Source organism: Macaca mulatta, chromosome 7, assembly GCF_049350105.2.
Source record: "Macaca mulatta isolate MMU2019108-1 chromosome 7, T2T-MMU8v2.0, whole genome shotgun sequence".
NCBI lineage: Eukaryota > Metazoa > Chordata > Mammalia > Primates > Cercopithecidae > Macaca > Macaca mulatta.
In genome coordinates, this window is record NC_133412.1 from 89,517,850 (window position 1) to 89,543,308 (window position 25,459).

At 38.4% G+C, this 25,459-nt stretch overlaps 1 protein-coding gene and 1 pseudogene across 10 annotated transcripts in view; both read left to right on the forward strand.

Moving 5' to 3' along the window:
* Positions 1 to 25,459, forward strand: part of LRRC28 (leucine rich repeat containing 28) — a 129,471-nt gene that overhangs the window by 4,222 nt on the left and 99,790 nt on the right. For 6 of the 9 annotated variants that reach the window (NM_001257772.1, XM_015143127.3, XM_015143129.3 and 3 more), the window contains 2 exon segments: positions 211 to 438; positions 21,244 to 21,284. In NM_001257772.1, coding sequence (NP_001244701.1) covers positions 271 to 438; positions 21,244 to 21,284 — 209 coding nt within the window. In that variant the 5' untranslated portion in view covers positions 211 to 270. 9 annotated transcript variants of the gene reach the window in all.
* Positions 1,802 to 5,595, forward strand: LOC708759 (endoplasmin-like; annotated as a pseudogene). Its single transcript, XR_001446133.3, has 2 exons — positions 1,802 to 2,867; positions 2,948 to 5,595. The product of XR_001446133.3 is annotated as an endoplasmin-like (transcript).

The following is a 25,459-nucleotide window of genomic DNA, read 5'->3' on the forward strand; positions in this document are numbered from 1 at the left end:
CAGAGTATTTTTATTAAATTGTTATTCATTTTAATCTCCTCCTAAATATGTGTGACAATTTTAGTTGTTATGAAAATAAAATGTAGGATTGAATGTATTAATATAATTATCTTTTTCAGTGTCTTCAAGTAGCTCTGGGTGCTAACTGGTTTATGTGGCAATGCTTGTAAAAAATCTTGTAATGAATAAATTTTCTTGTTCTCTTTATAGAAATGGACCAATTTTGACAAGATATAGTACTGCAGTGTGCCTGATGGGATATATTCAGTCATGGCGTCCGAACTTTGTAAGACGATCTCTGTGGCAAGGCTGGAAAAGCACAAGAATTTGTTTTTAAATTATAGGAATCTGCACCATTTTCCATTGGAGTTACTGAAAGATGAGGGACTGCAGTACTTGGAGAGACTCTATATGAAAAGGAACTCCCTGACAACCTTGGTACAGTATTATATTACACTACAAAAAATTATTTATACGTGTGGTCCTGATCAAGATACATTTACATACCCTAAGGCATTCAGACCAAGACTTATATCCCCTGTTGTTATATATACGGTTAATATAAATGCACACATAGGGGTTTCTCATTGGCTATGAATTTGTTATCCAAGTTTGTGCAGTTATGAGGTTGCAAGGGAAGTTGTGAAGGAAAGCAAAATATTCACTCATGTATGACTTATCAAATTAGTACCCATTCAAAAACCTGTCTTCATTGAGCATGTGCTTCTGTCCTGACTTGTAATTTGTTTGTATGTTAAGCTTCTCAGGTGATTCTTGGATATTACAGCATTCACTAGACCAGTTAAAAAGTAAACAAGAGAAAGACCAACAGTGCTTTTGAGATACAGGTATTAAAGGGAGAGTGATTTGAAAATTAAAGCATTAAGAGAGGCACTAGGGAAGCTTAATGTAACTTTTGAGTGTTTTGAAAACAAAACCTTTATGATTGGCCTGTGAAAATCAAATGACTTTGAATTGGGCTAGCATACAATTTTTTGGAAAAAATTTTGCCACAAAGACAACATTTAATTTGCTCTTTTTATGTTCTAAGAATAAGCACATAGTTTTTATTATAATCTGAATTGTATTACATATAAGATAAACTAAAAGTTTTTCAAAAGAATGTCCAAATCAAGCTTTTTATTCCCACTATTTTGTAAAACTTGGACTCTGTATTAAATGGATTTACTTTGTATGGCCTTGTCTGGTTATCACTTAACCTTATTTGAATCTTGTACTTGAATTCTAGTTCTTACTCATTTTAGAAGATTTATGAAATCTTACTACTTTGTGAATTCACCCATTCTTCGTTCCCTTCGCTATATTGGACTTTGCTAAATATCTGGAAAGTGTATCTTATTGGCTTCATGTACATGGCATGTTTTCCTGGAAAAGTTTTATTTAATCTGTGTACAATGCCTATAGTGGGTAGAAAGCATTGTAAAATTAGTTTATCTTTGCTCTGTCTGGAAGTAAATAGATAAGTATGTTTTGTTCTTTTGTGATTAGCATATTGGCATATATGTTGAATGCCTACTTATATTTCTGAAATTAGATTTTTCAGTTTTCCAACTTGGAAAATCTATATGCAGTTATAGGAATCCTTTTTTGCAAAGTCATCATCTCATGATATGAAACCATATTAGTATTTTTTTAGCCCTTTAATGAGAAGTGGTATAAGAAATATTTTGACAAGGATTATAGCCTAGATTTTCCCATGTTTGCTCTTTATGTATAAAGAAAAATTTGTGAGTGGATTACTTATTAACTATCTACCATAGCCCAATGGGGTAGACTTTGTTCAGAGAATTGACCTTTGCTTATAAAAGTTAAATTTGTGGGCGGACCATGCGGCTGGAGGTGTGACTATCAGCCCAGGAGTGAGAGGGCGGAGGCAGCTCTTGCAATCGAAAGGGACTTGAGACTCACCAGCCGCACGCCATGAAGGCCCTGTGGGTGCTGGGCCTCTGCCGTGTCCTGCTGACCTTCGGGTCGGTCAGAGCTGATGATGAAGTTGATGTGGATGGTACAGTAGAAGAGGATCTGGGTAAAAGTAGAGAAGCTTCAAGGACAGACGATGAAGTAGTACAGAGAGAGGAAGAAGCTATTCAGTTGAATGAATTAAATGCATCATAAATAAGAGTCCGAAAAGTTTGCCTTCCAAGCTGAAGTTAACAGAATGATGAAACTTCTCATCAATTCGTTGTATGAAAATAAAGAGATTTTCCTGAGAGAACTGATTCTGAGGCTTTAGATAAGATAAGGCTAATATCACTGACTGATGAAAATGCTCTTTCTGGAAATGAGAAACTAACAGTCAAAATTAAGTGCGATAAGGTGAAGAATCTGCTGTGTGTCACAGACACTGGTGTAGGAATGACCAGAGAAGAGTTGGTTAAAAACTTTGGTACCATTGCCACATCTGGGACAAACAAGTTTTTAAACAAAATGACTGAAGCACAGGAAGATGGCCAGTCAACTTCCTGAATTGATTGGCCAGTTTGGCGTCGGTTTCTATTCCACCTTCCTTATAGCAGATAAGGTTATTGTCACTTCAAAACACAACAATGATACCCAGGACATCTGGGAGTCCAACTCCAGTGAATATTCTGTAATTGCTGACTCAAGAGGAGACACTCTAGGACGGGGAACAACAATTACCCTTGTCTTAAAAGAAAAAGCATTTGATTACCTTGAATTGGATACAATTAAAAATCTTGTCAAAAATATTCACAGTTCGTAAACCTTCCTATTTATGTATGGAGCAGCAAGACTGGAACTGCTGAGGAGCCCATGAAGGAAGAAGCAGCAGCAAAAGAAGAGAAAGAAGAATCTTATGATGAAGCTATAGAAGAAGAAGAAAGAAAGAGAAGGAGAAAGGAGAAAGGAGAAAGGGAAGAAGAAGAGAAGAAGGAGAAGGAGAAGAAGAAGAAAGAAGAAAAGGAGGAGAAAAGAAACCGAAGACTAAAAAAGTTGAAAAACCTGTCTGTGAATGGGAACTTATGAATGATATCAAACCAATACGGCAGAGACCATCCAAAGGAGTAGAAGATGAATACAAAGCTTTCTGCAAATCATTTTCAAAGGAAAGTGATGACACTGTGGCTTATATCCACTTTACTGCTGAAGGGGAAGTTACCTTCAAATCAATTTCATTTGTACCCACATTTGTTCCACGTGGCCTATTTGACACATATGGATCTAAAAAGAGCAATTACATTAAGCTCTATGTGCGCTGCGTATTCATCACAGATGACTTCCATGTTATGATGCCTAAGTACGTTAATTTTGTCAAGGGTGTGGTGGACTCAGATGGTCTCTTTGAATGTTTCCTGCAAGACTCTTCAGCAACATAAACTGCTTAAGGTGTTTAGGAAGAAACTTGTCCGTAAAACTCTGCGCATGATCGAGAAGATTGCTGATGAGAAATACAATGATACTTTTTGGAAAGAATTTGGTACCAACATTAAGCTTGGCGTGATTGAAGACCACTCGAATCGAACACATCTTGCTAAACTTCTTAAGTTCCAGTTTTCTCATCATCCAACCGACATTGCTAGCCTACACCAGTATGTGGAAAAAATGAAGGAAAAACAAGACAAAATCTACCTCATGGCTGGGTCCAGCAGAAAAGAGGCTGAATCTTCTCCATTTGTTTAGCGACTTCTGAAAAAGGGCTATGAAGTTATTTACTTCACAGAACCTGTGGATGAATACTGCATTCAGGCCCTTCCCGAATTTGATGGGAAGAGGTTCCAGAATGTTGCCAAGGAAGGAGTGAAGTTTGATGAAAGTGAGAAAACTAAGGAGAGTCATGAAGCAGTTGAGAAAGAATTTGAGCCTCTGCTCAATTGGATGAAAGATAAAGCCCTTAAGGGCAAGATTGAAAAGGCTGTGGTATCTCAGTGCCTGACAGAATCTCCATGTGCTTTGGTGGCCAGCCAGTACGGGTGGTCTGGCAACATGGAGAGAATCATGAAAGCACAAGTGTACCAAACGGGCAAGGACATCTCTACAAATTACCATGTGAGTCAGAAGAAAACATTTGAAATTAATCCCAGACATCCGCTGATCAGAGACATGCTTCAACGAATTAAGGAAGATGAAGATGATAAAACAGTTTTGGATCTTGCTATGGTTTTGTTTGAAACAGCAGTGCTCCAGTCAGGATATCTTTTACCAGACACTAAAGCATATGGACATAGAATAGAAAGAATGCCTTGCCTCAGTTTGAACATTGATCCTGATGCAAAGATGGAAGAACCCAAAGAAGAACCTGAGGAGACAACAGAAGACGCAGAGCAAGACAAAGACAAAGAAATGGATATGGGAACAGATGAAGAACAAGAAACAGCAAAGGAATCTACAGCTGAAAAAGATGAATTGTAAATTATACTCTCACTGTTTGGATCCTGTGCGGAGAGGGAATGTGAAATTTAAGTAATTTCTTTTGGGAGAGACTTGTTTTAGATGCACCCCACCAGTCCCCTTCTCCCTGCACTGTTAAATGTGGGATTATGGGTTACAGGAAGAAGTGGGTTTTTTAGTTGAATTTTTTAAACATACCTTATTTGTACTATTTAACTGACTATTCTTGATGTAAAATCTTGTCATGTGTATAAAAATAAAAAAGATTCCCCCCCCACCAAAAGTTAAACTTTTGGTCTTGTCATAGTTTCTCAGCTTCAGTTTTTTATTTATGAAAATAAGAATCTACTGTCCAGTAAATTGATGTTTATAATAGCTTATGGTAATACATTTTATTTCTCTGCAACCTTTTTAATCATCAAAGATTAAATTGTTGTGTATGTTTATAATTATGTATATATTTTACTTTAATTGTTTTCTCTTAGCTGGAATATTTGATTTATGTATATCAAAGAACTTTGTAAACTATAAAGTGCTGTACAGATATGAGGAGATGGTGGGAATAGTAGCAGTCATCCCAAAGCCTGCGCATTGCCTGATTATATCAGATACATGACAGCTTACAGCGCAGTTTTTGAAAACAGGTAAAACATTACTTTTCCTAGAGTGCTCAAAACTAGTAGTGATTCTTAGGGCTTTTGGAATATTTGCTGATGTTAAAATACAGTTCCTAAAAGAGAGTAATATGTGCAGTTTTATTTACAACTGCAATACTGTTCAAAACTGGGGAAAACATTATTGAAAATGTATAGTATCTCGAATATATTATTGCTTAATTGGCCTTTTACTTACGGATTTTAAACAAGCTTGAGAATCTGTCAGTCACTTCCATGTTCATGTTGTTTTAGTGTTTCTTAACATTGTTTTTTTTGTTTCCTGTTAACATTTTTGCATGTGTGTTAAACGCCTTCTCTCAGCATTTTCCTCCTTTCCTCTCCCACCCCTCGGCATATTAGGCCTCTTGCTGAAAAGAGAAGTTGTCGCTAATACACAACCTCTACCCTTCTCCCTTTTGCCCCTTAGTTGCTCAGAGCCATGTAGTGGCTTGTATTTGTAGGATGATTGCATGGCAAAAGTCCAGAACTTGGCGAGTGCTCATATTTAGAACTAAAGCACAAGAAAAAGCCTTTTTGCACATTTAAAAGAATAAACTTTGCAATTACAAAACTGGTATATGCCCTTATGTCAAACAACATAGAGGAGTATCTGGAAAGCAATCCTCTCTTTTTCCAGTTTGTGAAGCAACCAACATTAATATAGTTGGATTGTATCCTTCTGCTTTGGTTCATTCATGCTGCCATAACAAAACACCATAAAATCAGTGGCTTATAAACAAATTTATTTCTTACTGCTCTGGAGGTGGGGAAGTACAAGATCATGGTGCTAGCAGATTCGGTGTCTGGTGAGGTCTTTCTTACTGGATCGTAGATGGTGCCTTCTTGCTGTGTTCTCACATGGTGGAAGGGGTCAAGGGTCTCTCCCCGAACTCTTTTAAAGGACACCAATTCCATTCATAAGGGCTCTGCTGTCATATCTAATTGCCTCCCAAAGGTCCCACCTCTTATTTTTATTTTTATTTTTGAGATAGAGTTTCACTCTTGTTGCCCAGGCTAGAGTGCAACAGCTCTATCTCGGCTCACGGCAACCTCTGCCTCCCAGATTTAAGTGATTCTCCTGCCTCAGCCTCCCGAGTAGCTTGGATTACAGGCATGCGCCACCACGCCCAGCTAATTTTGTAATTTTAGTAGAGATGGGGTTTCTCCATGTTGGTCAGGCTAGTCTTGAAGTCCCGACCTCAGGTGATCCACCCACCTCGGCCTCCCAAAGTACTAGGATTGCAGGTGTGAGCCATCATGCCCAGCTGGTCCCACCTTCTAACACCATCATCATCTTGGGGTTTAGAATTTTAATGTATGAATTTGGGGAAACACAAACATTCAGACTATACCACCTTCCACCTCCTTGCTTGTGTTTATGTAATTATATATATATTCTGTTTGTATTTTTCCTTTTTTAATAACAAAAATAAAATCATACATATTTCTCTGGAAGTCTCTTTTTTCATTTCATGATATTCTCATTCCACTAACCTCTAGGCCACTAGATATATGTACATTCTTGTATGTATATGTATGTTTATATTTAGGATAGCCTAAAAAGTAGGATTGTTGGACTAAAGGGTAGACACGTTTTATATTTCAAAAGACTTTTGGCCAGTCATGGTGGCTCATGCCTATAATCCTAGCACTTTGGGAGGCCAAGGCGGGCAGATCACTTGAAGCTAGGAGTTTGAGACCAGGCTGGCCAACATGGTGAAACCCCGTCTCTACCAAAAATATAAAAATTAGCTAGGCATGGTGGTACACGTCTGTAGTCCCAGCTACTTGGGAGGCTGAGGCAGGAGAATCACTTGAACCTGCAAGGTTGAGTTTGCAGTAAGCTGAGATTATGCCACTGCACTCCAGCCTGGGCAACAGAGTGAGACTCAGTCTCAAAAAAAACTTTTTTAAAGCAATATTTGATTATCATTTATTTGTATAGCTGAGAAACCTTAAAACTTTTTGTTTTGTTTTGAGACAGGGTCTTGCTCTGTTGCCCAGGCCGGAGTACAGTATATACTCCTGGCTCACTGCAGCCCTGACCTCCTGAGCTCGAGTGAGCTTCCTGCCTCAGCTTCCTGAGTAGCTGGGACTACAAGCACACATCACCACACCATACACAGCTAAGTTTTACAACTTTTTATAGAGATGGGGTCTTGCTGTGTTGCCCAGGCTGATCTCGAACTCCTGGGCTCAAGTGATCCTCCTGCCTTAGCCTCCCAAAGTGCTGAGATTACAGTGAGCCACTGTGCCTGGCCAGAACTTTCTTTTTAAACATAAGCTGGTTTATATTGAAATCTAGTTACATAGTTGATAGGTGAACAAGAAGTAGTTGTGGGGGCCGGGTGCAGTGGCTCATGCCTGTAATCCTAGCACTTTGGGATGCTGAGGCAGGCGGATCACTTGAGCTCAGGAGTTCAAGACCAGCCTGGGCAACATCACAAAATCCTCTCTCTATAAAAAATACAAAAAAAAAAAAAAAAAAAAAAAAGCTGGTTGTGGTGGCGTGTGCCTGTAGTCCCTGCTACTTGGAGGGTCTGAGATGGGAGGATCGCTTGAGCCCAGGAAGTTGAAGTTGCCGTGAGCCAACATCATGCCCCTCCACTTCAGCCTGGGTGACAAAGTGAGACCCTGTCTCAAAAAAAAAAAAGTAGTTAAGAAACGTGATTTTTCTTCCTATCTTCCTATGATTTACCTTAGAAAATGTTTTAAATACTTTTTCCATAATTATTTTAAATGCAATTCAGGAATTAAGTCAGATCTTTATGATCATTTTAAGATAAATAAGATATTAGGAGTAATATAGGGTCTGGGTTTGTCACATGATAGGTATTCATGTAGTGGTAGAATTAAATAAATGAATGTAAAGTAGAATTGCATAAAGACCATATTATAAGAGTTCCAGACTGAGAGCTTTCAAAAGCAGGAACTGTATCTTGCATTCTGTACCTTCAGTGCCTGGCTTACTGCTTAACATGTGTAGTACACATAATTTCATTCTATGTAGCAGCATTGTAGAATATTTTAAAAATAAGATCCTATTTGTATGACACTGAAGACTGACTTTGACAGGCACTTAGGAGGAAGAGCATCATTCAATTAGTGTGTATTTGTTGAGTACTTACTGTGTACCCATCATTCTTCAAGACATTGATGATAGGTATATCATGGAATAGCTGCTTCTTCTCATGGAATTTTCATTTGTTGGCATTTCAAGTTTAAGGGAAGAAGATGAACTAAGACTCAGTGGCACAATGTTCGAGGGACAAGTCTACATACCTGTTTCGCTTGCCTTGAGCAGTGGTTTTATAGGTTCTATTGGAAGTAAAAGCTGAGGGCCACAAAGAAAACGAGCACTCAGAATTTCTCAGCAAGGCCAATTTTCTTCTGCGGAAGAGGGTGGCTCATAGGCCTAGCCACCATAAGAACACACAGAACAAAGGAGAACAACGCAGATTCTGTCCTGTGTCTTTCCCCCATTGGCTGGGGTTGGACCACACAATCTAAACTAGTCCCGATTGGCTAAACATTTAAACTTTCTTAGACAAGGTAGGCACATGATAGAGGAGAGAGGGAGGGGAGGAAGGGGTCACCTACAGGTGACTAGAAAGCTAACCTATTTCCACATAAGGAAACAGGGCTGTGGCATGTCTAGGCGTATTTAGACAGGTTAAAGCTCAGCAAAAGGGGGGAGTGGGGGCTGGAACTTGGAATAAATAACAGGGGAACTGGACAAACTGTTTGAAGAGGAACCTAGCTGTATCTAAGAGTTCCACAGAACCTCAGGTTTACTGAGCAATGCTGAGGTGGGGACTGAGCAATAGTCTATCTCCACTTAAGCGGAAGCAGCTCTTCTTTTGTTTGAGTATTGATGTTCTCTATGGAAACCCCCTCATAGATGGGATATGCAGAGAGGACCTCTAGTAAACAGATGGGTAGATAGGTCTTGAAGTTTGGCTGTGATATGGGATGGGCATAGTGGGGGAGAATTTGACAACAAAGGAGATTTTTCTTCTCTTCTTCCCTTTTCTTTTCCCTTTCCTTTCCCCCCTCTCTTCTGTTTTCTAAGAGGACAGAGTAAATGCTGATAGGAAGTTCCCATTAGACAGGAGTTGAACCTCTGGAAAAAGGGAATAATTAAAAGTCCAAGTTTCCTAAGAATGGGCTCCAGAGTACACATGGAAGGATTGACCTTGGGAATATATCCTTTCCTCCTTTGTAAAAGTAAAGAAAGGGAGGACAGGTGGAAAGACAGATGGACACTGAGGGAGAGAGAGGCAGTTGAGAGAGTTTTTGTCCGATGCTTTTACCAGGTCAGACCATCTGCTTGGGAATGAACATTTGGGGAGAGGGCAGGTTGGAAGACTCACATGGCAGTTTGGCTAGAGAAAGATAGAATTGTTGGGTGTTATTTACAAGCAGTTGGTGATTAAGCTTATGGTGGAATCTGCTTGTTTAGGGAACTTTCTCTTGCTGTACTCAGCTGTCTGAGGTATGGAGAAGGAAGACTCTGGCATTCATACAGATTTAGGTTTTTGCCAGGTGGGTGCAGTACAAGTACAGAGAGACTAAGGAGGTTTAGGATTTGGCCAAGAGAGTGATATAACATGAAATCTGAGCTGGATTGGAGGCAAATAAAGGAAGAGTGAATACGGAGAATGGAGGTGGGCCAAAGTACCCATTGATGTTGAAGAACTGCTGTATTGGGTAAGCCATCTGGGATATGGGACATTTTGGTGGCAGAAAAAGACTGTGGTCATGGAGAAGTTTCTGATGATGACACGGTCTGAGTGTGCAAGGTGGAGGGGGCTGAGGTAGGGCCTTACAACCTTCCCTGCATTGGTGCCTGTGGTCTTTGTAAGAAGTAGAAGGAATATAGCTTGGAAGCAACAATCACCAGTCCTTTCTAAAATTCTGAAGTTCCTCAAGGGAGGAAATTAGTAGTGGGAGCATTTCAGGGCTGCAGTCCCGGGAAGTGGCTGTTTCATGGTTTGGTAGCACAACTCAGGACTGAGAGGTAAGAGATCGAAGTCCTATGGCTTAACCTCTTTGGACCTCAGTTCCTTTATTTAAAATAAAAAGGGCCACAAGAGACTTTGAGGAAAGTATAAAATCTCAACCTGGAAGCAAAATCACTTAATGAATCTGTCAACTTCTTTTCTTAATGGGAACAGTTGGCCTTCCTGAGGAAATGAAAGAGTAACTTGCCCGAATACTGATAGAGCTCTTACTACTTGCTTATTTTATAAATATGAATGGACAAGAAAGAGGTATCTTTTTTTTTTTTTTTTTTTTGAGACGGAGTCTCACTCTCGCCCAGGCTGGAATGCAGTGGCGCGATCTCGGCTCACTATAAGCTCCGCCTCCCAGGTTCATGCCATTCTCCTGCCTCAGCCTCCTGAGTAGCTGGGACTACAGGCACCTGCCACCACGCCCGGCTAAGTTTTTTTTGTGTTTTTAGTACAGACGGGGTTTCACCATGTTAGCCAGGATGGTCTTGATCTCCTGACCTTGTGATCCGTCCGCCTTGGCCTCCCAAAATGCTGGGATTACAGGCATGAGCCACCACGCCCAGCCAGAGCTATCCAAATTTTAATGAAAGAGAGAGTTTGGCTTATAGCTAAGCAACAGGAGTAGATGGATCCTGATTAAGCAGTTAATTTATGCAACAAGAGATAATTTAACTTAAAAATTATATTCCGCCAAGTGAAGGAAAGAGGTCTGTCAATCGTATTCCTGAATTGGGCTGGGAAATGAGGCACAGATGCTTTTTCTTTCCTATTAGCCCAGGAGAAAGACATTCCTGACTTTCTGCTTCAAATATGAAGAGGCAAATGAAAAAAGAATACAGATAGCAAAAACACATAAAAAGATGCACAACTTGGCCGGGCGCGGTGACTCAAGCCTGTAATCCCAGCACTTCGGGAGGCCGAGACGGGCGGATCACGAGGTCAGGAGATCGAGACCATCCTGGCTAACACGGTGAAACCCCGTCTCTATTAAAAAAAATACAAAAAACTAGCCGGGCGTGGTGACGGGCGCCTGTACTCCCAGCTACTCGGGAGGCTGAGGCAGGAGAATGGCGTAAACCCGGGAGGCGGAGCTTGCAGTGAGCTGAGATCCGGCCACTGCACTCCAGCCTGGGCGACAGAGCGAGACTGTCTCAAAAAAAAAAAAAAAAAAAAAAAAAAGGTGCTCAACTTTTAGAGGAAGTGATAAAACACTAATCATTTTTACCTATCAGATTGGCAAAGATTAACACCTAGCCAGGCATCGAGGCATACCAGCTTCTTGGCCGAGATGGGAGGATCATGTGAGCCAAGGAGTTTGAAACCAGCCTGGGCAACACAGTGAGACCTTGTCTCAAAAAAAAAAAAAAAAAAAAAAAAAAAAAAAAGATTAACACCTAGTGTTAAGGATAATTAATACCCAGTGTTGGGTACAGTTGGGAGAAGATACTGTCACATACTCTTAATGGAAATTAATGTTTTTGTTGGGTGGTTGGGCCATATCTAGCAAAACTGTACATGGATATGTGTTTGAATCGGCATTTTCACTTGTAAGAATCTACCCAATAGAAAAGTCTGGTGAACAAGAATGTTCATCACAGGATTGAATATGATGAAAAATTGTTAAAACCTCAATATTCATCAATATTGGATTAGTTAAAATCTGATAGCAGCTAGCACTGTTTGAGTCTGTACCAAGTGCTCAGTTTTAAGCAAATGGCATGTGTTATTTAATCCTCGGGACAATTCTATGATGTAGGCACTATTATCTTTATTTTATAGACAAGTAAACTAAGGCATAGAAAGTACATCAAACTGATAGTGATTACAGTTGTAGATGGGTGGAGAGTGTGAGGGTAGGGGTGGAGTCTGAAAGAAACAGAGCCTTCCTTAAGTGTTTATAGGAAAAGGGAAAGCCCTACCAGAAAGTTTGGTTTATATTAGTTTCAGTAAATATTTATTTTTATAGTTCTGAGTCAGTTAAAATAAGATGTTTAGAATACAGTACCACTAAGGTTTTATCAAGCTTTCTAATCAGTGAGTCTAAATATTTTGATTTACAGTGATGCATATGTTTATGCTATATTGACATAGATGACTCTCTTAGCTGGTGGCTAGATGAGAGTGAGAGAGGTTGATGGCTAGGAAAGTCACACAACTATATCTGCCATCCCCCCACTTGAATTTGGTAATAGTAGGATCTGGATCAAATAAGGATCAGAACACCGTAAGAGGAAAAACAGTAAGTTAAGGAGATGGGCTAAAAAAGCATCATACAGCCAAGTGCGGTAGGAGAAACAGGGAGCGGGAATTAAGTTTTGTTGTTGGTTTGGTTCATTTTGAATTCCAGAGCAAGGACTTCCTGTTTTTCTCCGGTCTGTTGGATCCTTGCAGCTTGAACTGCTGCTAGGATGCAGGACCTCCATAATCGCCATGATTGCACTGTTCTTGAGCTGGCTCTGTATAAAAGCATCTCTGTTTCTTAAATTGACTATGTGGAAATATGTGAGTATATTAAATAGTAAAGCATTCTGATGGTCTGTTAGTGTTTTAGTGTTTGTATGTAATATGTGGTACTGTTCTGGAAAACAGCCATTACATTTATCCTGTCTTCATAATACACATGTGCCTGAAAATTAAGTTTTGTTACAACAACTTATTTTCCTGTTGAATTTTCAGATTTAGAAGCTTTTCTGTCATTGTTACCGCTTCCTTGTCAGTAATGTGGAACAGTGACTCCTTGTCAAATAATTAAGAAACTCAAGCCTCTCATATGTCATAAAGACTTTCATTTTTCAGGAAAATGAATGTCTGTTCCATAACTCTATTTATGGAGTCATAGGATTTTAAAGCTAGAAGCTTTATTGATAATGTGGATATTTTTTCTTTCTGAAGAAAGTAGGAAAAGGATAATGGTTGGTTCTAAAGTCACTTTTATGGCTTTTCAGTGCAAAAATAAGGTCTCCTAATTTGTGGTCCAGTTAGTTTTGCTTCATTTTAATTCTGTAGATATTTATTGATAACCTCTTCCTAGTCTAGCACCACCATGCCGTTAAAATTTAACCACGTTTATCCACTGTGTAGAAATGAAGTGCTGCATGTTAAGTGAATTTTCCCAGTTAATTTTTGTAAAGCCTGTGTCTGAGTTTTCCTGTGAATAAAAGTCTAGCTTGCTAGAAATATTTTTAAAACATGTATCATTCTTTGCTTTTTAAATAAAATATAGGGAACCTGACTTAGCATGTACCCTGTAATTTGTAGTTTCTGCCTAGGGAGTTAGGAGGGGGACAGTTTAGAAAGAGGTGGCAGGGCTAGGGGTCTTTTCCTTAGAATAGACCATTTTCTTGTATACTTGAAGGGTGTTATTTGCAAGCAAAAGACTCAAAACCATTGGTATATGTATGTTTCCACAAGTTTAAATTCATTTTTCAGGCATTCACTATAATGAGGCACCTGTGTACTAGAAGTGAGATGCCAGTGTCTAAATGTTAGTCCCATCGAATCAGTCAACAAATACATACGTTATGTAAGTAAGGCACTTGTACACTGATCTTGGAACATGCTCCCCACCCCATGCCCCCAAACCAAACAGTTATGTCATAAACTTACAGAATTGTTCAAGCTACGTGTAATCTTAAATCATTGATGTGGCTTAATGGGAATGTGTTTGGTATTCTATTTTTGTGTGTATTTTATATTGCTTTGAAAATTTCATTTATAAAGTCATACTTATGGCATATTTATTAAATAGGATTTTTTAAAAATAAAAAGCTAGATAAGACTCTTCATGCTTGTAACCTCCAACCCTTGTTTCTGACATTTATATAACTTCCAGTTTTAACAAGTATTTTTAAGATAAACACTTCAAGAGGCATTTCAGCAATTTTTGATGCCTGTTTTTTCTTTTGAAAAATCTCTTCTTGGCAATCAAATTTCTATCAAATTCAGAAACATTTTATTGTAAATGTACTAGATGTATAGTGTTTTTTTATTTTGAGCTCATTCTGTTAAGTTTTTGCTAAGTTAAAAATATCAGTCTCGATGTTTGTTTTATGTTTTTTGCCAGAAAACATTTGCAGTTTTGAAGGTACTTAAAATATTTTCATTTACATTTCTTAAGATGACAATTTTAATCTCTATAAATGCTAAGTAAATACTTTCATTTATTTCTAAGAAAAATAATCTAAAACATTTATCATTCATACAGTTAAGTAGTTATTCTTTATGTTTTATATTTGAAAGAGCTGAGTTTAAGTGAAAAATCAGTAGTGAATATAAAGGTATGAATTCTGCACACTTTACCAGCCACATGTGCTATTAACTTTTTTTTTTTTTTTTTGGAGACAGTGTTTCACCCAGGCTGAAGTACAGTGGCACGAACTCAGCTCACCTCTGCCTCCCCGGTTCAAGTGATTCTCCTGCCTCAGCCTCCCGAGTAGCTGAGATTACAGGCACCCACCACCACGCCTGGCTAATTTTTGTGTTTTTAGTAGAGACGGGGTTTCACCATGTTGGCCAGGCTGGTCTTGAACTCCTGACCTCAGGTGATCCACCTGCCTCAGCCTCCCAAAGTGTTAGGATTACAGACATGAGCCACCATGCCTGGCATTAACATTTAAATTAAAGTGAAATAATATTAAAACTTCAGTTCCTCCATCACATAACCACATTTTAATTGCTTCATAGCCACATGTGGCTAGTGTCTGCCATATTGGACAGCACAGATGGAGAATGTTTCCATCGTGGCAGAGAGAGGAACAAAGGAAAGTGAGTAATAATTATGAAGTGAGCCAAGAGACAAAGGTAATGGTAACTAGGACCCTGAAGGCGTTTATGCTACTGCGGAAGAAGAAAGAATGCTGGTTCCCTCATTCTGTACCATTAGCCTGCTAGGGTTTCCGATTCCTCTGTTGATAAATATTGCTCTATGACATATATACAAATGGAGGGAAATACTGGAGAAGGAATGGGCAAGTTGAAAAGAGGTTTACCACAGTTTTAAAAAATCTGGACACGTGGTATTTAACTCATGCCGTGTACCTGCTTGGAAGCAATGACATCAAATTATTGATCCAACTAAAAAGTTTGTTAAGTGTGTTGTGGTAGTTTGTGAATGAAGTACTTTTTATTCCTTCAGTACCAAAACTTCATTAGCTTTTTAAAAATGAAAACTAATTTATTGGGGTGAAACTGACATAACATAAAATTAATCCTATTGAAATGAACAGTAGGATTCAGTACATTCACCGTGTATGCAGCCGCTTCTGTCTAGTTCCAAACATTTCATTCACTCCAGAGTAAAACCCCTCACCCATTAAGCAGTTTCTCCCCATTCCCTCACCCCCACCCTCAGCTCCCACACCCAGCCCTAGTAACCAGCAATCTGTTTTCTCTCTGGGTTAACTCTAGATATTTTATATAAATGGGATCACAAAATATGAAACTTTGTGTATCTGGCTTCTTTAACTTAGCAAAATGTTTCCAAGGTTTATCCAAGTTTTAGCATAAGTCTGTACTTCTTTTTTTTTTTTTTGTGGTTCAGTAGGATCCCATTGTATGGCTATACCACCATTTGTTTACCCATTCATCTACTGACGGACATTTGGGCTATTTCCACCTTTTAGCTATTGTGAGTAGTGCTGTTATGAACGTGAAAGTACATGTTAAAGGACCTGTTTTCAGTTCGTTTGGGTATATAAATAAGAGAGGAATTTCAGGATCGTATGATAATTTTATGCTTAATTTTTTGAGGAACCACCAAACTTTTCCACAGTGACTGAGCCATTTTACATTACCGCCAGCAATGCACAATGGTTCCAGTTTCTCCACATCCTTGCCGACACTTGTTATTTTCCTTTTACTATTAGTGTTACAGCTGTCTTAGTGGGTATGAAGTGTTACCTCATTGTAGTTTTGATTTGCATTTCCCTAATGCTAGCATCTTTACATGTGCTCATTGGCCATTTGCATATCTTCTTGGGTGAAATGTCTATTCAGATCCTTTGCCCATTTTTTAATTGAGTTGTCATTTTGTTGTTGAATTGTAAGGGCTCTTTTTATAGTCTGAATGCTAGACCCTTACCAGATACATGATTTGTAAGTATTTTCTCCCATTCTATAGGTTGTGTTTTTTACTTTCTTGTAATGTCCTGTAATGCACACAAGTTTTTATGTTTTGATGACATCCACTGTATCTTTTTTTTTTTTTTTTTTTTTTGAGATGGAGTCTCACTCTGTTGCCAGGCTGGAGTGCAGTGGCGCCATCTCGGCTCACTGCAACCTCTGCCTCCTGGGTTCAAGCAATTCTCCTGCCTCAGCCTCCCGAATACCTGGGACTACAGGTGCGTGCCACCATGCCTAGCTAATTTTTATATTTTTAGTAGGCATGGGGTTTCACCATGTTGGCCAGGATGGTCTCCATCCCTTGACCTCGTGATCCACCTGGCTCAGCCTCTCAAAGTGCTGGGATTACAGGCATAAGCTGCCGCATCCAGCCCTGTTTTTTCATTTATTTATTTATTTTGAGGCGGAGTCTCACTCTGTCGCCCAAGCTGGAGTGCAGTGGCACAATCTCAGCTCACTGTAACCTCCCCCTCCTGGGTTCAAGGGATTCTCTTGCCTCAACCTCTGGAGTAGCTGGTACTATAGGCACATGCCACCATGCCCACCTATTTTTTTTGTATTTTTAGTAGAGATGACGTTTGACCAGGTTGGTCAGGCTGGTCTCGAACTCTTGATTTCAAATGATCCACCCACCTTGGCCTCCCGAAATGCTGAGATTATAGGCATGAGCCACTGCACCCGGCCAGTGTGTCTATTGTTTCTATTGCTGCTCATGCTTTTGATGTAATAGCTATCAATTCATTGCCAAATCTAAGATTATGGAGATTTACTCTTATGTTTTCTTCTGTGAAGTTTGGTTTTAGCTCTTAAATTTAAGTTGCTGATCCATTTTGAGTTAATTTTTGTATATGGTATGAGATAGTGGTCCAAATTCATTCTGCTTTCTTCTACTTTTTATAACTTCTATAAGAACTGAAATACATTTAATCTGTGACTTCTTTGAAATGTGTTGTTAGAAGCTAGGATGGAGCAGGTTTTTCCGAACCCTGAGTCCTAGTGGCTTATAACAGCACACATATTTCTTGTCTACACTGAGCCTCTGCTCAGGAATGAAGCTGACAAAACGTCCAGCATGTGGCGGTCTCTGTGGAAGGGGTGAGGTCTTTTGTGCTCAATCTTGTCAAGGCTTCCACTTTGGCTTAATTTCACTGACCAAGCAAGTTACTTAGCCGTGGCCAGCTTGATGAAAGATGTGCAGTCCTAGCAGGTGTTCGGAAAGAGAAGGAAAGAAAGTAGGTAATGCACAGTGCCCACCAGAAGATATCACTGAACATGATGGTGTTTGCAAAATATTTGACGTATTTGTTCCAAGTTTAAAAATTTTAAAACATTCCCATTTAAGTGGAGTCTAAAAGGATATGGTAAAGCATTATTGATTCAGAATTTGGGGTAAGTTTTATACTAACTGTGCTTGCTGAAGTTTACTTTTTCATTATTGTAAAGAAAAGTTGTTTAGCTAGATAATAATGTAAATGGGATTTAATGAAGAGAATCCTTGGCTTGATTTAGAAAAACAATTTCTAGGTAATTTAGTAGGATGTATTTGAGTACATGTTATATTCATTTGATAAACTTTTCTGTTTCAAATAGTGAAACAAGAAGGCAATAATAGTAATAGATTTGAGGAGCACGTTAAGACTATTGCTTTTATCAGGATTTTAAATTTAAAAACATTAAAACACTTCATAGCTTGTAAATCCTATGGATTAGGATACACTAGTTTGTGTGACTTCCATAATCCAACATTAGAGCTTGGTTACCCACAAAGTAACAAAAATTCTGACATTAATTTCTAGTTGTCTAGTCTCTTACATGCTGTATCTAAATTATAGAAGTATAAAAATTAAAACGTATAGCATTTGTCAGCTACATTGCTAAAAATACGGCATTAGAAAACAGAGAGTGATATTATGGAACACCAGTAGGTGTCAGTCACAGCCTGTGCAAGGGCTGATTATTTGCCAGGAGTTTGGGGCATCTATTCCTAAATGTCTGTGTGTTTTAAGGCATTATTCTAATGAACTGCAATTTTCTCAAAGTGAATGTGCTTATTTTCAAATAAAAACACAATGTACCTACTTGTTAATAAAGACATAGAGATGCTCTATTGGCAGCAAAAGCATTATTTCAGTGCTTAATTGTGTGTAGAGCTACAGCTCAAAAGAACTAACTAGTTTGTCATGGAAAGATTAGAATGCTATTTGATGGAGCCAAGTAGACATGCAGAAAGAATGGCTGTGGAGTGTGTGAATTAGCCAGATAAAGTATTGATATTAGCAGATGAAACTAGTTGAAGGTCTAACAGTCAAACAGCATTTCTTTTTGGACAAATCTTTCCTTTTTATAGGAACAGCTATAATGAAGGCCCTCCACCCACTGGTTCCCTAATTTTTCTAGGATGCTTTGTATGTATGCCCATAAATGGAAGTGTATAGTCTCAAGGGAGATACTGATAATAAAAACAAAACACTCCAGGGATTTAGACGGATCCACAAGGAACATCTGAGAAATGACTAGTTTTGAAGGACCTTGTTGCATATATCAGTATGAAACATGGGGCAAAAAGAATCACAGCTTTCAGCATTTGAAAATGAAATACAAATGGTACTGATAAGAGTGGGTCCTCAAAAATGCTTCCTTGATTTCTTAACAATATTCATATTCAGTGATATTTGGTTATCACAAAAGGGAAGGATATGTATATATAAACAGTTTGGGATACTGTTGCTAACTATTTAAATACATCAGTATGCCAGTATGACATTAATAATGACATTTTCTGGTTTAAAATAAACCAGTGATATTCCATTGTGTTCACGATTTTTTAAAAGCTATTCCTTAGTATAAAATATAAGCCCTTAGTGATCTGTTCCTTGCCATTCTCTGTAAAATCATACATCTTCATACCCAGTGGCCCAGACATACCAAACTAATGTCACTTGTCCTAGTGAATGTTTAGATCTCAAATTGTATACAATTGATTATAATCAATTGTATAACAGCTTATGCTGCACACAGCAGATCTTAAAATTCAATTTTAATTTTTTTCAATTATAAAAGACACATGCTCATTGTTAAAAATCCAAGTTTCTCTATGAAAAATTTCTTGGTTATTTAAAATAGTCAACTTTCTAGTCCTTAACACATTAGTTTTTCTATTGACATGATTGTTTTTCTAACAGGATTTTTGAAAATGTAAGATTTCTTCAGGAGTGCTGTTATGTAGTTATAGCAGAATGGATTGTATTTGCAGTTTCCCAGTTGTACCTTGTTTTCTTTTGGCTTTTCATATGTTGCTTCTTGTGCCTAGAAAGCTATACAGAACTACCCTCCTCTCCATTCCATGTCAGCCTGTTATAATTTATGTCTTTTGGAACTCGGGTCAGACCTAATGTCTTCTAAAAAGCCATTCTTGATTTGTTATTACTGATACACAGTTTACCCTATAGTATGCTTGAATGTAGATGAAAAAAAATTAGTTCTGACTCAGTGTGCTCCTTCAGCCTTTCGACTCTTTCTTTTCGTTTGTGTAAATTTGAACCCCCTGTGTGTGTGTGTGTGTGTGTGTGTGTGAGAGAGAGAGAGAGAGAGATTATATGTGTATATATGCATATATCTGTGTATGTGTGTGTGTGTGTGTATGCAGACTGGCTTTCAGTTATTTACAGGAGGCTTTCTCCCCTACCCAGTACCTCCAGCAGAGAGAAGCCTGTTTTCAGTCTGTGAGTAGAATTGTTCTAGGATTCTTTTCATGGAAAGGCCAGCCCTTTCAGGACTCTGACTTTTTCTGGGTAAGGGACCTAGGTTTGTCTGCCTTTCTCTCTTCTGCCAATGGCCAATTTCCTGTCCCTCCCACATCACACCTCTACTCTGATCTCCAGACCTGTGGCCAGGTCTGACACTCCCTTGGACCACATGAGCTCCAGCTTTCCCTGTTCATTTGGAGCTTAGTCGGGTCTTGTACCTGGGGGCCCTGCAGATTTCCCTTATTTTCTCTTGAGGAGCATGATTTGGGAATTTGGAGGATATATTAGTTTTTTAGGGCTGCCGTGACAAATTATCAAAAACTGCGTGACTTGAAACAACAAAAATGTATTATCTGACAGTTCTTGAGACAAGAATTCCGCAATCAAGGTGTGGTCCGAAATGGTTCCTTTTCAGATTGGTTCCTTCTCAGGGCTCTGAGGGAGCATGTGCTCTTTGCGTTTCTCCTTGCTGGGAGTTGCCAGCAACCTTCGGTGTTCCTCAGCTTCCAGTTGTGTCACTTCAGTTTCTGGTTCTTCCCTCTGTCTGTGTCTGTGAAGCACATTTTCGTTTCTTCCATGACCATGGTTTATGAGGTTTGTGGTTTCTCTAAGGCAGGGGTCCCCAATTCCTGGGCTATGGACCTGGTACCTGTTAGGACTGGGGCCGCACAGCAGGAGGTGAGTGGCAGGCAAGCGAGCGAAGCTTCATCTGTATTTACAGCCACTCCCTGTCACTTGCATTACCGACTGAATGCCATCTCTTGTCCTATCAGCAGCAGCATTAGATTCTCATAGCAGAAACCTTATTGTGAACTGCACACGTGAGGGATCTAGGTTGTGCACTTGTTATGAGAATCTAATGCCTGACGATCTGTCACAGTCTCCCATCACCCCCAGATGGGACCGTCTAGTTGCAGGAAAACAAGCTTAGAGCTCCCACTGATTCTTCATTATGGTGAGTTCTATAATTATTTCATTATGTATTACAATGCAATAATAATAGAAATAAAATGCAAAATAAACGTAATGTGCTTGAATCATCCCCACACCACCCCCACAACCTTATCTGGAAAATTGGTCTTCCAGGAAACCAGTCCCTGGAGACAAAAATGTTGGGGACCGCTGCTCTAAGAGACATTGCTTTTTATTGTTCGAATTTATAAATTTAAATTGTAGTATGGTCTCTGTAAGAATAGAACCCAGACCTGCTGATTAATTATTTTCACATTTTCTCAAAATTTACACCCCTCAAAAAGGTAGTACTTTGTATTTAAATAAATTAGAAATGTTTCGACATTTTTCAAAAATAAAATTTAATTCTGAGTTTTTAATTTTCAGCCAGAAAACCTTGCTCAGAAGCTTCCAAACCTTGTGGAACTGTGAGTCTGTTTATTCAAATTTTTTAAAAACAAGAATGAACATAATTCTAAGTTATTTGAAATAATAGGATGTGTCATCTTAATGTATTAATTTGTTATTTTTTGGTATCATGATCATGGTACTCATGTAGGTAGACCTGTGATTCTACTAAACCCAATAGTATTTTAAAGTATTTAACCATTTACAACTGTATTTTAAATATTTCACTTCAAGGTAGTGAAGATGATGAGAAATGCCTTTTCTCTGGGTACAGTGTCTTCCGTCACAGAATCTTTCTGGATAGTCCATGTAATTGGGAAACTCTATTATTGTTATTACTACTACTACATGTGATACTTCATATAAACAGATAGCGTAAAATATAAGTAAAAGTCTCTTTTCATGCATCCTCCACGCTTCATTTGTTTTAGTTCTTTTTATGATTACCTCCAAGTGCTAAATACTATGTTTACACCATTGTTTTTTTAATGCACCCGTGTTAATTGTCTGTTAACTTACCACTAAGGAAGATAAATTTAGATATCTTACATTTCCCTCTCTGTCTAGCTGCCTCCTGATTTTTTGCAGGAGGGTTTGCATTGCTATTTCTTGTACTCTTTGTTGTTTGGCACGATTTTCAAGAGGTCAAGGAAGGAAATCTAGCCTTACACCTGCCATCTTTTCTGTCATGTCCTTTGTCCCATCCTTTTATTTTGAAAAATTTCAAACTAACAAGAAAGTTGAAAACATAGAAAGAACACCCGTATACCCTTCACCTAAATTTAACCAATTTTGACATTTTGCCACATTTGCTTTCTCTTTCCCTTCTGTCTCCTACCCCTCTGCCCCCCCAGAAGCTGAATGATTTGAAAGTAAATTATAGACATAATGTCATTGTCATACCTAAGGAAAGTAATATTCATTATAATTTAATACACAGCTTATGTTTAAATTATGTAAGTTTTCAAAAATAATGCCTTTTAAAAGTAGATGTCTGAATTCACTGGATTATTTCCTCTTGATTACATTGATTTAAACATTTTTGATGGTGTTTGACCACAAAACTTGCTTTATGAAGTTTTTGGTTTCATCCTTTTGTATGTGTGTATATGTGTATTATTTTCTGAAGTTTCTGATAGTTATGCACATCATGGTTTTTTCTTTTCCTCTAAATACGTAAGTATGTATTTCTAGGAACAAGGCTGTCTTTCCATCTTTTTAGTTTACTTTTGTGTCCTTTAGGTACTTTATAGTTTTATTTAAAACAGGTTTTGAAAATTTCTAAAGTCTGTTACTAAGTATTTAATCTTTTTTTTTTTTTTACTATTGTAAATGAATTTTGTCATGTGTTATATCTTCTAACTGGTTATGTTTTGTATATATGAACAATATTGATTTTTGCATGTTAACTTTATATCCTGGTATCTTGCTGAAATCTTTATTGTTTCAATTAGTTTTCATGATAGATTCTCTATAAAGTTTTCTAGATGTACTCTTACGTTGGAAAATACAGATGGTGTTACTTCTTCTTTTCCAACTGTTATCCCTTTAATTACTTTCTCTAGTCTTATTGCATTGGCTAGTTCCTCCATACAATGTGAAAGTGTCCTGGAGATAGTGGACATCCTCGTCTTCTTTCTTTAAAAAAAAAAACAAAAAAATTTAAGACCGAATTTCACTCTTGTCGCCCAAGCTGCAATGCAGTGGCACGATCTCGGCTCACTGCAACCTCTGCCTCCCGGGTTCAGGCAATTCTCCTGCCTCAACCTCCCAAGTAGCTGGGATTACAGGTGTCCACCACCACGCCTGGCTAGTTTTTGTATTTTTAGTGGAGACGGGGTTTCATCATCTTGGCCAGGCTAGTCTCAAACTCCTGACCTTGTGATCCACCCGCCTCAGCCTCCCAAAGTGCTGGGATTACAGGCATGAGCCCCTGCGCCTGGCCTCTTATCTTCTTTCTGACCTTGCTGGGAATGCCGCTAGGGTTTTCCCCATTAAGAAAGATGCTGACTTTACAGTTAAAGTATCTGTAATCTATTGTTTTAAGCAAATATTCATCTTTATTAATTATCTATTGCTGCTTAACAACTTACCCCCAAATGTAGTGATTTAAACATTCAATATCTTATATTTTCTGAGGCCCCAGAATCTGGGCCTGACTTAGCTGGGTGCCTTTGCCTCCAGGTCTCTTACAAAGCTGCAGTCAATGTTGTTGGCCAGGACTGCAGTCTCATCTGAAGACTTAACTGAAGAAGGACCTTCTTCTATGTTCATTCATGTGGTTGTTGTCAGGTTCAATTCCTTGTAGGCTGTTGAACTGAAGGACTCTGTTTCTTGCTTGCTGTTGGCTAGAGCACCTCTCTCAGTTCCTTGCCATTTGGCCTTTCTATAGGATAGTTTACAACATAGCAACTGGCTTCCATCAGAGCAAGCAAGCCAAAGAGCAAGAGAGAGTATACACTTTCTCCCAATCCCTGGTAATCACTAATCTACTTTCTGCCTCTATGGATATACCTTTTTCTGGATGTTTTATATTAGTGGAATGAAACAATATGTGGCCTTTTGTATCTGGCTGCATTAACACAGCATAATGTTTTCAAGGTTTATTCATGTTGTAGCAGGTATCAGAATTCATTCCTTTTTATGGCTGAATAATATTCCATTGAGTAGATACATGACGGTTTGTTTATCTGTTCATCAGTTGATAGACATTTGTGATGTTTCCACATTTTGAAAGCTTTTCCTTTTACAGTTTCTGGTTTGTCAGTTGTTTGTTACAACTGTTTCAGGCAGCTGTGAAGTTAAACAATTGCCTGTAATTTGTTTCAGTTTACAACGGTTTTTGCACTGGGCAATCTCGTAGTCAGATGGAATAAAGACAGCCTTGCAAGTGGGTCTTCCAGGGAACCATGAGACGAATCTTTGACAGTTCTCTGAGAAGGAAGCTTTTAAGGCACTCTAATGTGGTCCTACCCCTTGCTACTGCTTTTCTCCTTGATTGTGGGCTGTTGGTTTTTCAGTCTTCTGCAGAGCAGGAGAGTGGGGTTTGGACTAGAGCAAGTGAAAATACCATGAAGCCTACAACCCACTGTTCTTACTGATGTTCAGTCATTTTTTTCTTGAATAAATTCTCCCTATATTACTGTAAGCCTTAGGTTCATTTCCAGAGTTCTCAACATGTAGCATTTAGACATTTCTGACAGTTTCTCATTGTTTTTATGGAAGGGAATTTTTGGAGGTTCTTACTCTACCACTTTTGCTCAAAATTTTTAGTTTTGTAAAAAAACTGCCAATTTACCAGATTAGCTGTCCCATTTAACATTTCCCCTGGCAATGTATGATTGTTCCAGTGTCTGCACATCTTACCAGCATTTGGTGTTGTCTTTGTTATTTTAGTCATTTTGATAGATGTGTGGTTTTTATTACATTGGAATTTTCATTTGTATTTCTATAATGACTAATGATATTGAACATCTTTTTGTAGACTTATTTGTCATTGGCATCTTTCTTTTGGTGAAATGTCTGTCCATGTCTATTGCTCATCTTCTGATTGTATTTTTTTTTAAATTTATGAGTTTTAAGAGTTCTTTGTAAACTAGTTTTCTGTTTTATATGTTGTTTACAAATATTGTCTCCCAGTGGATAGCTTGTGTTTTCATCCTCTTTATGTTCTTTTGCAGAACAAAAGTTTTACATTTCGATGAGGTCCAGTTTATCATTTTTTGCTTTTATGTGTCCTGCTTTTGATGGCACATCTAAAAACTCTCTGTCTAGCCCTACGTCCCAAAGACTTTCTCCTTTCCCCACCCACCCCCCAAAGTCTTACAGTTTTTTTATTGTACATTTGTCACCTATATTTAAAAATTTTTTTTTCTGAGATTAGAATTCTTAGTGACCATTTTATTTTCCTATCAGCCCTTTCATGATATTCATTATTCCCTGGTGTGCATAGTTTCTGAAGAAACATCTGCAGTTGTTACATTTGTTTCTTTGTGTGTAATGTGTCTTTTTCTCCCTTGGGCTACTTTGAAGGGTTTTAAGGGATTTGATTTAGATGTATATTGTTGTGGTTTTCTTCTTTCTTACCTTTGAGGTTCATGGGGCATCTTGGGGTTGTGTCTTCACAGTTTTTATCAAATTTGGAAAATTTTGACATTGTTTCTTCAGAGACTTATTTATATACCCTGTTCCTGGC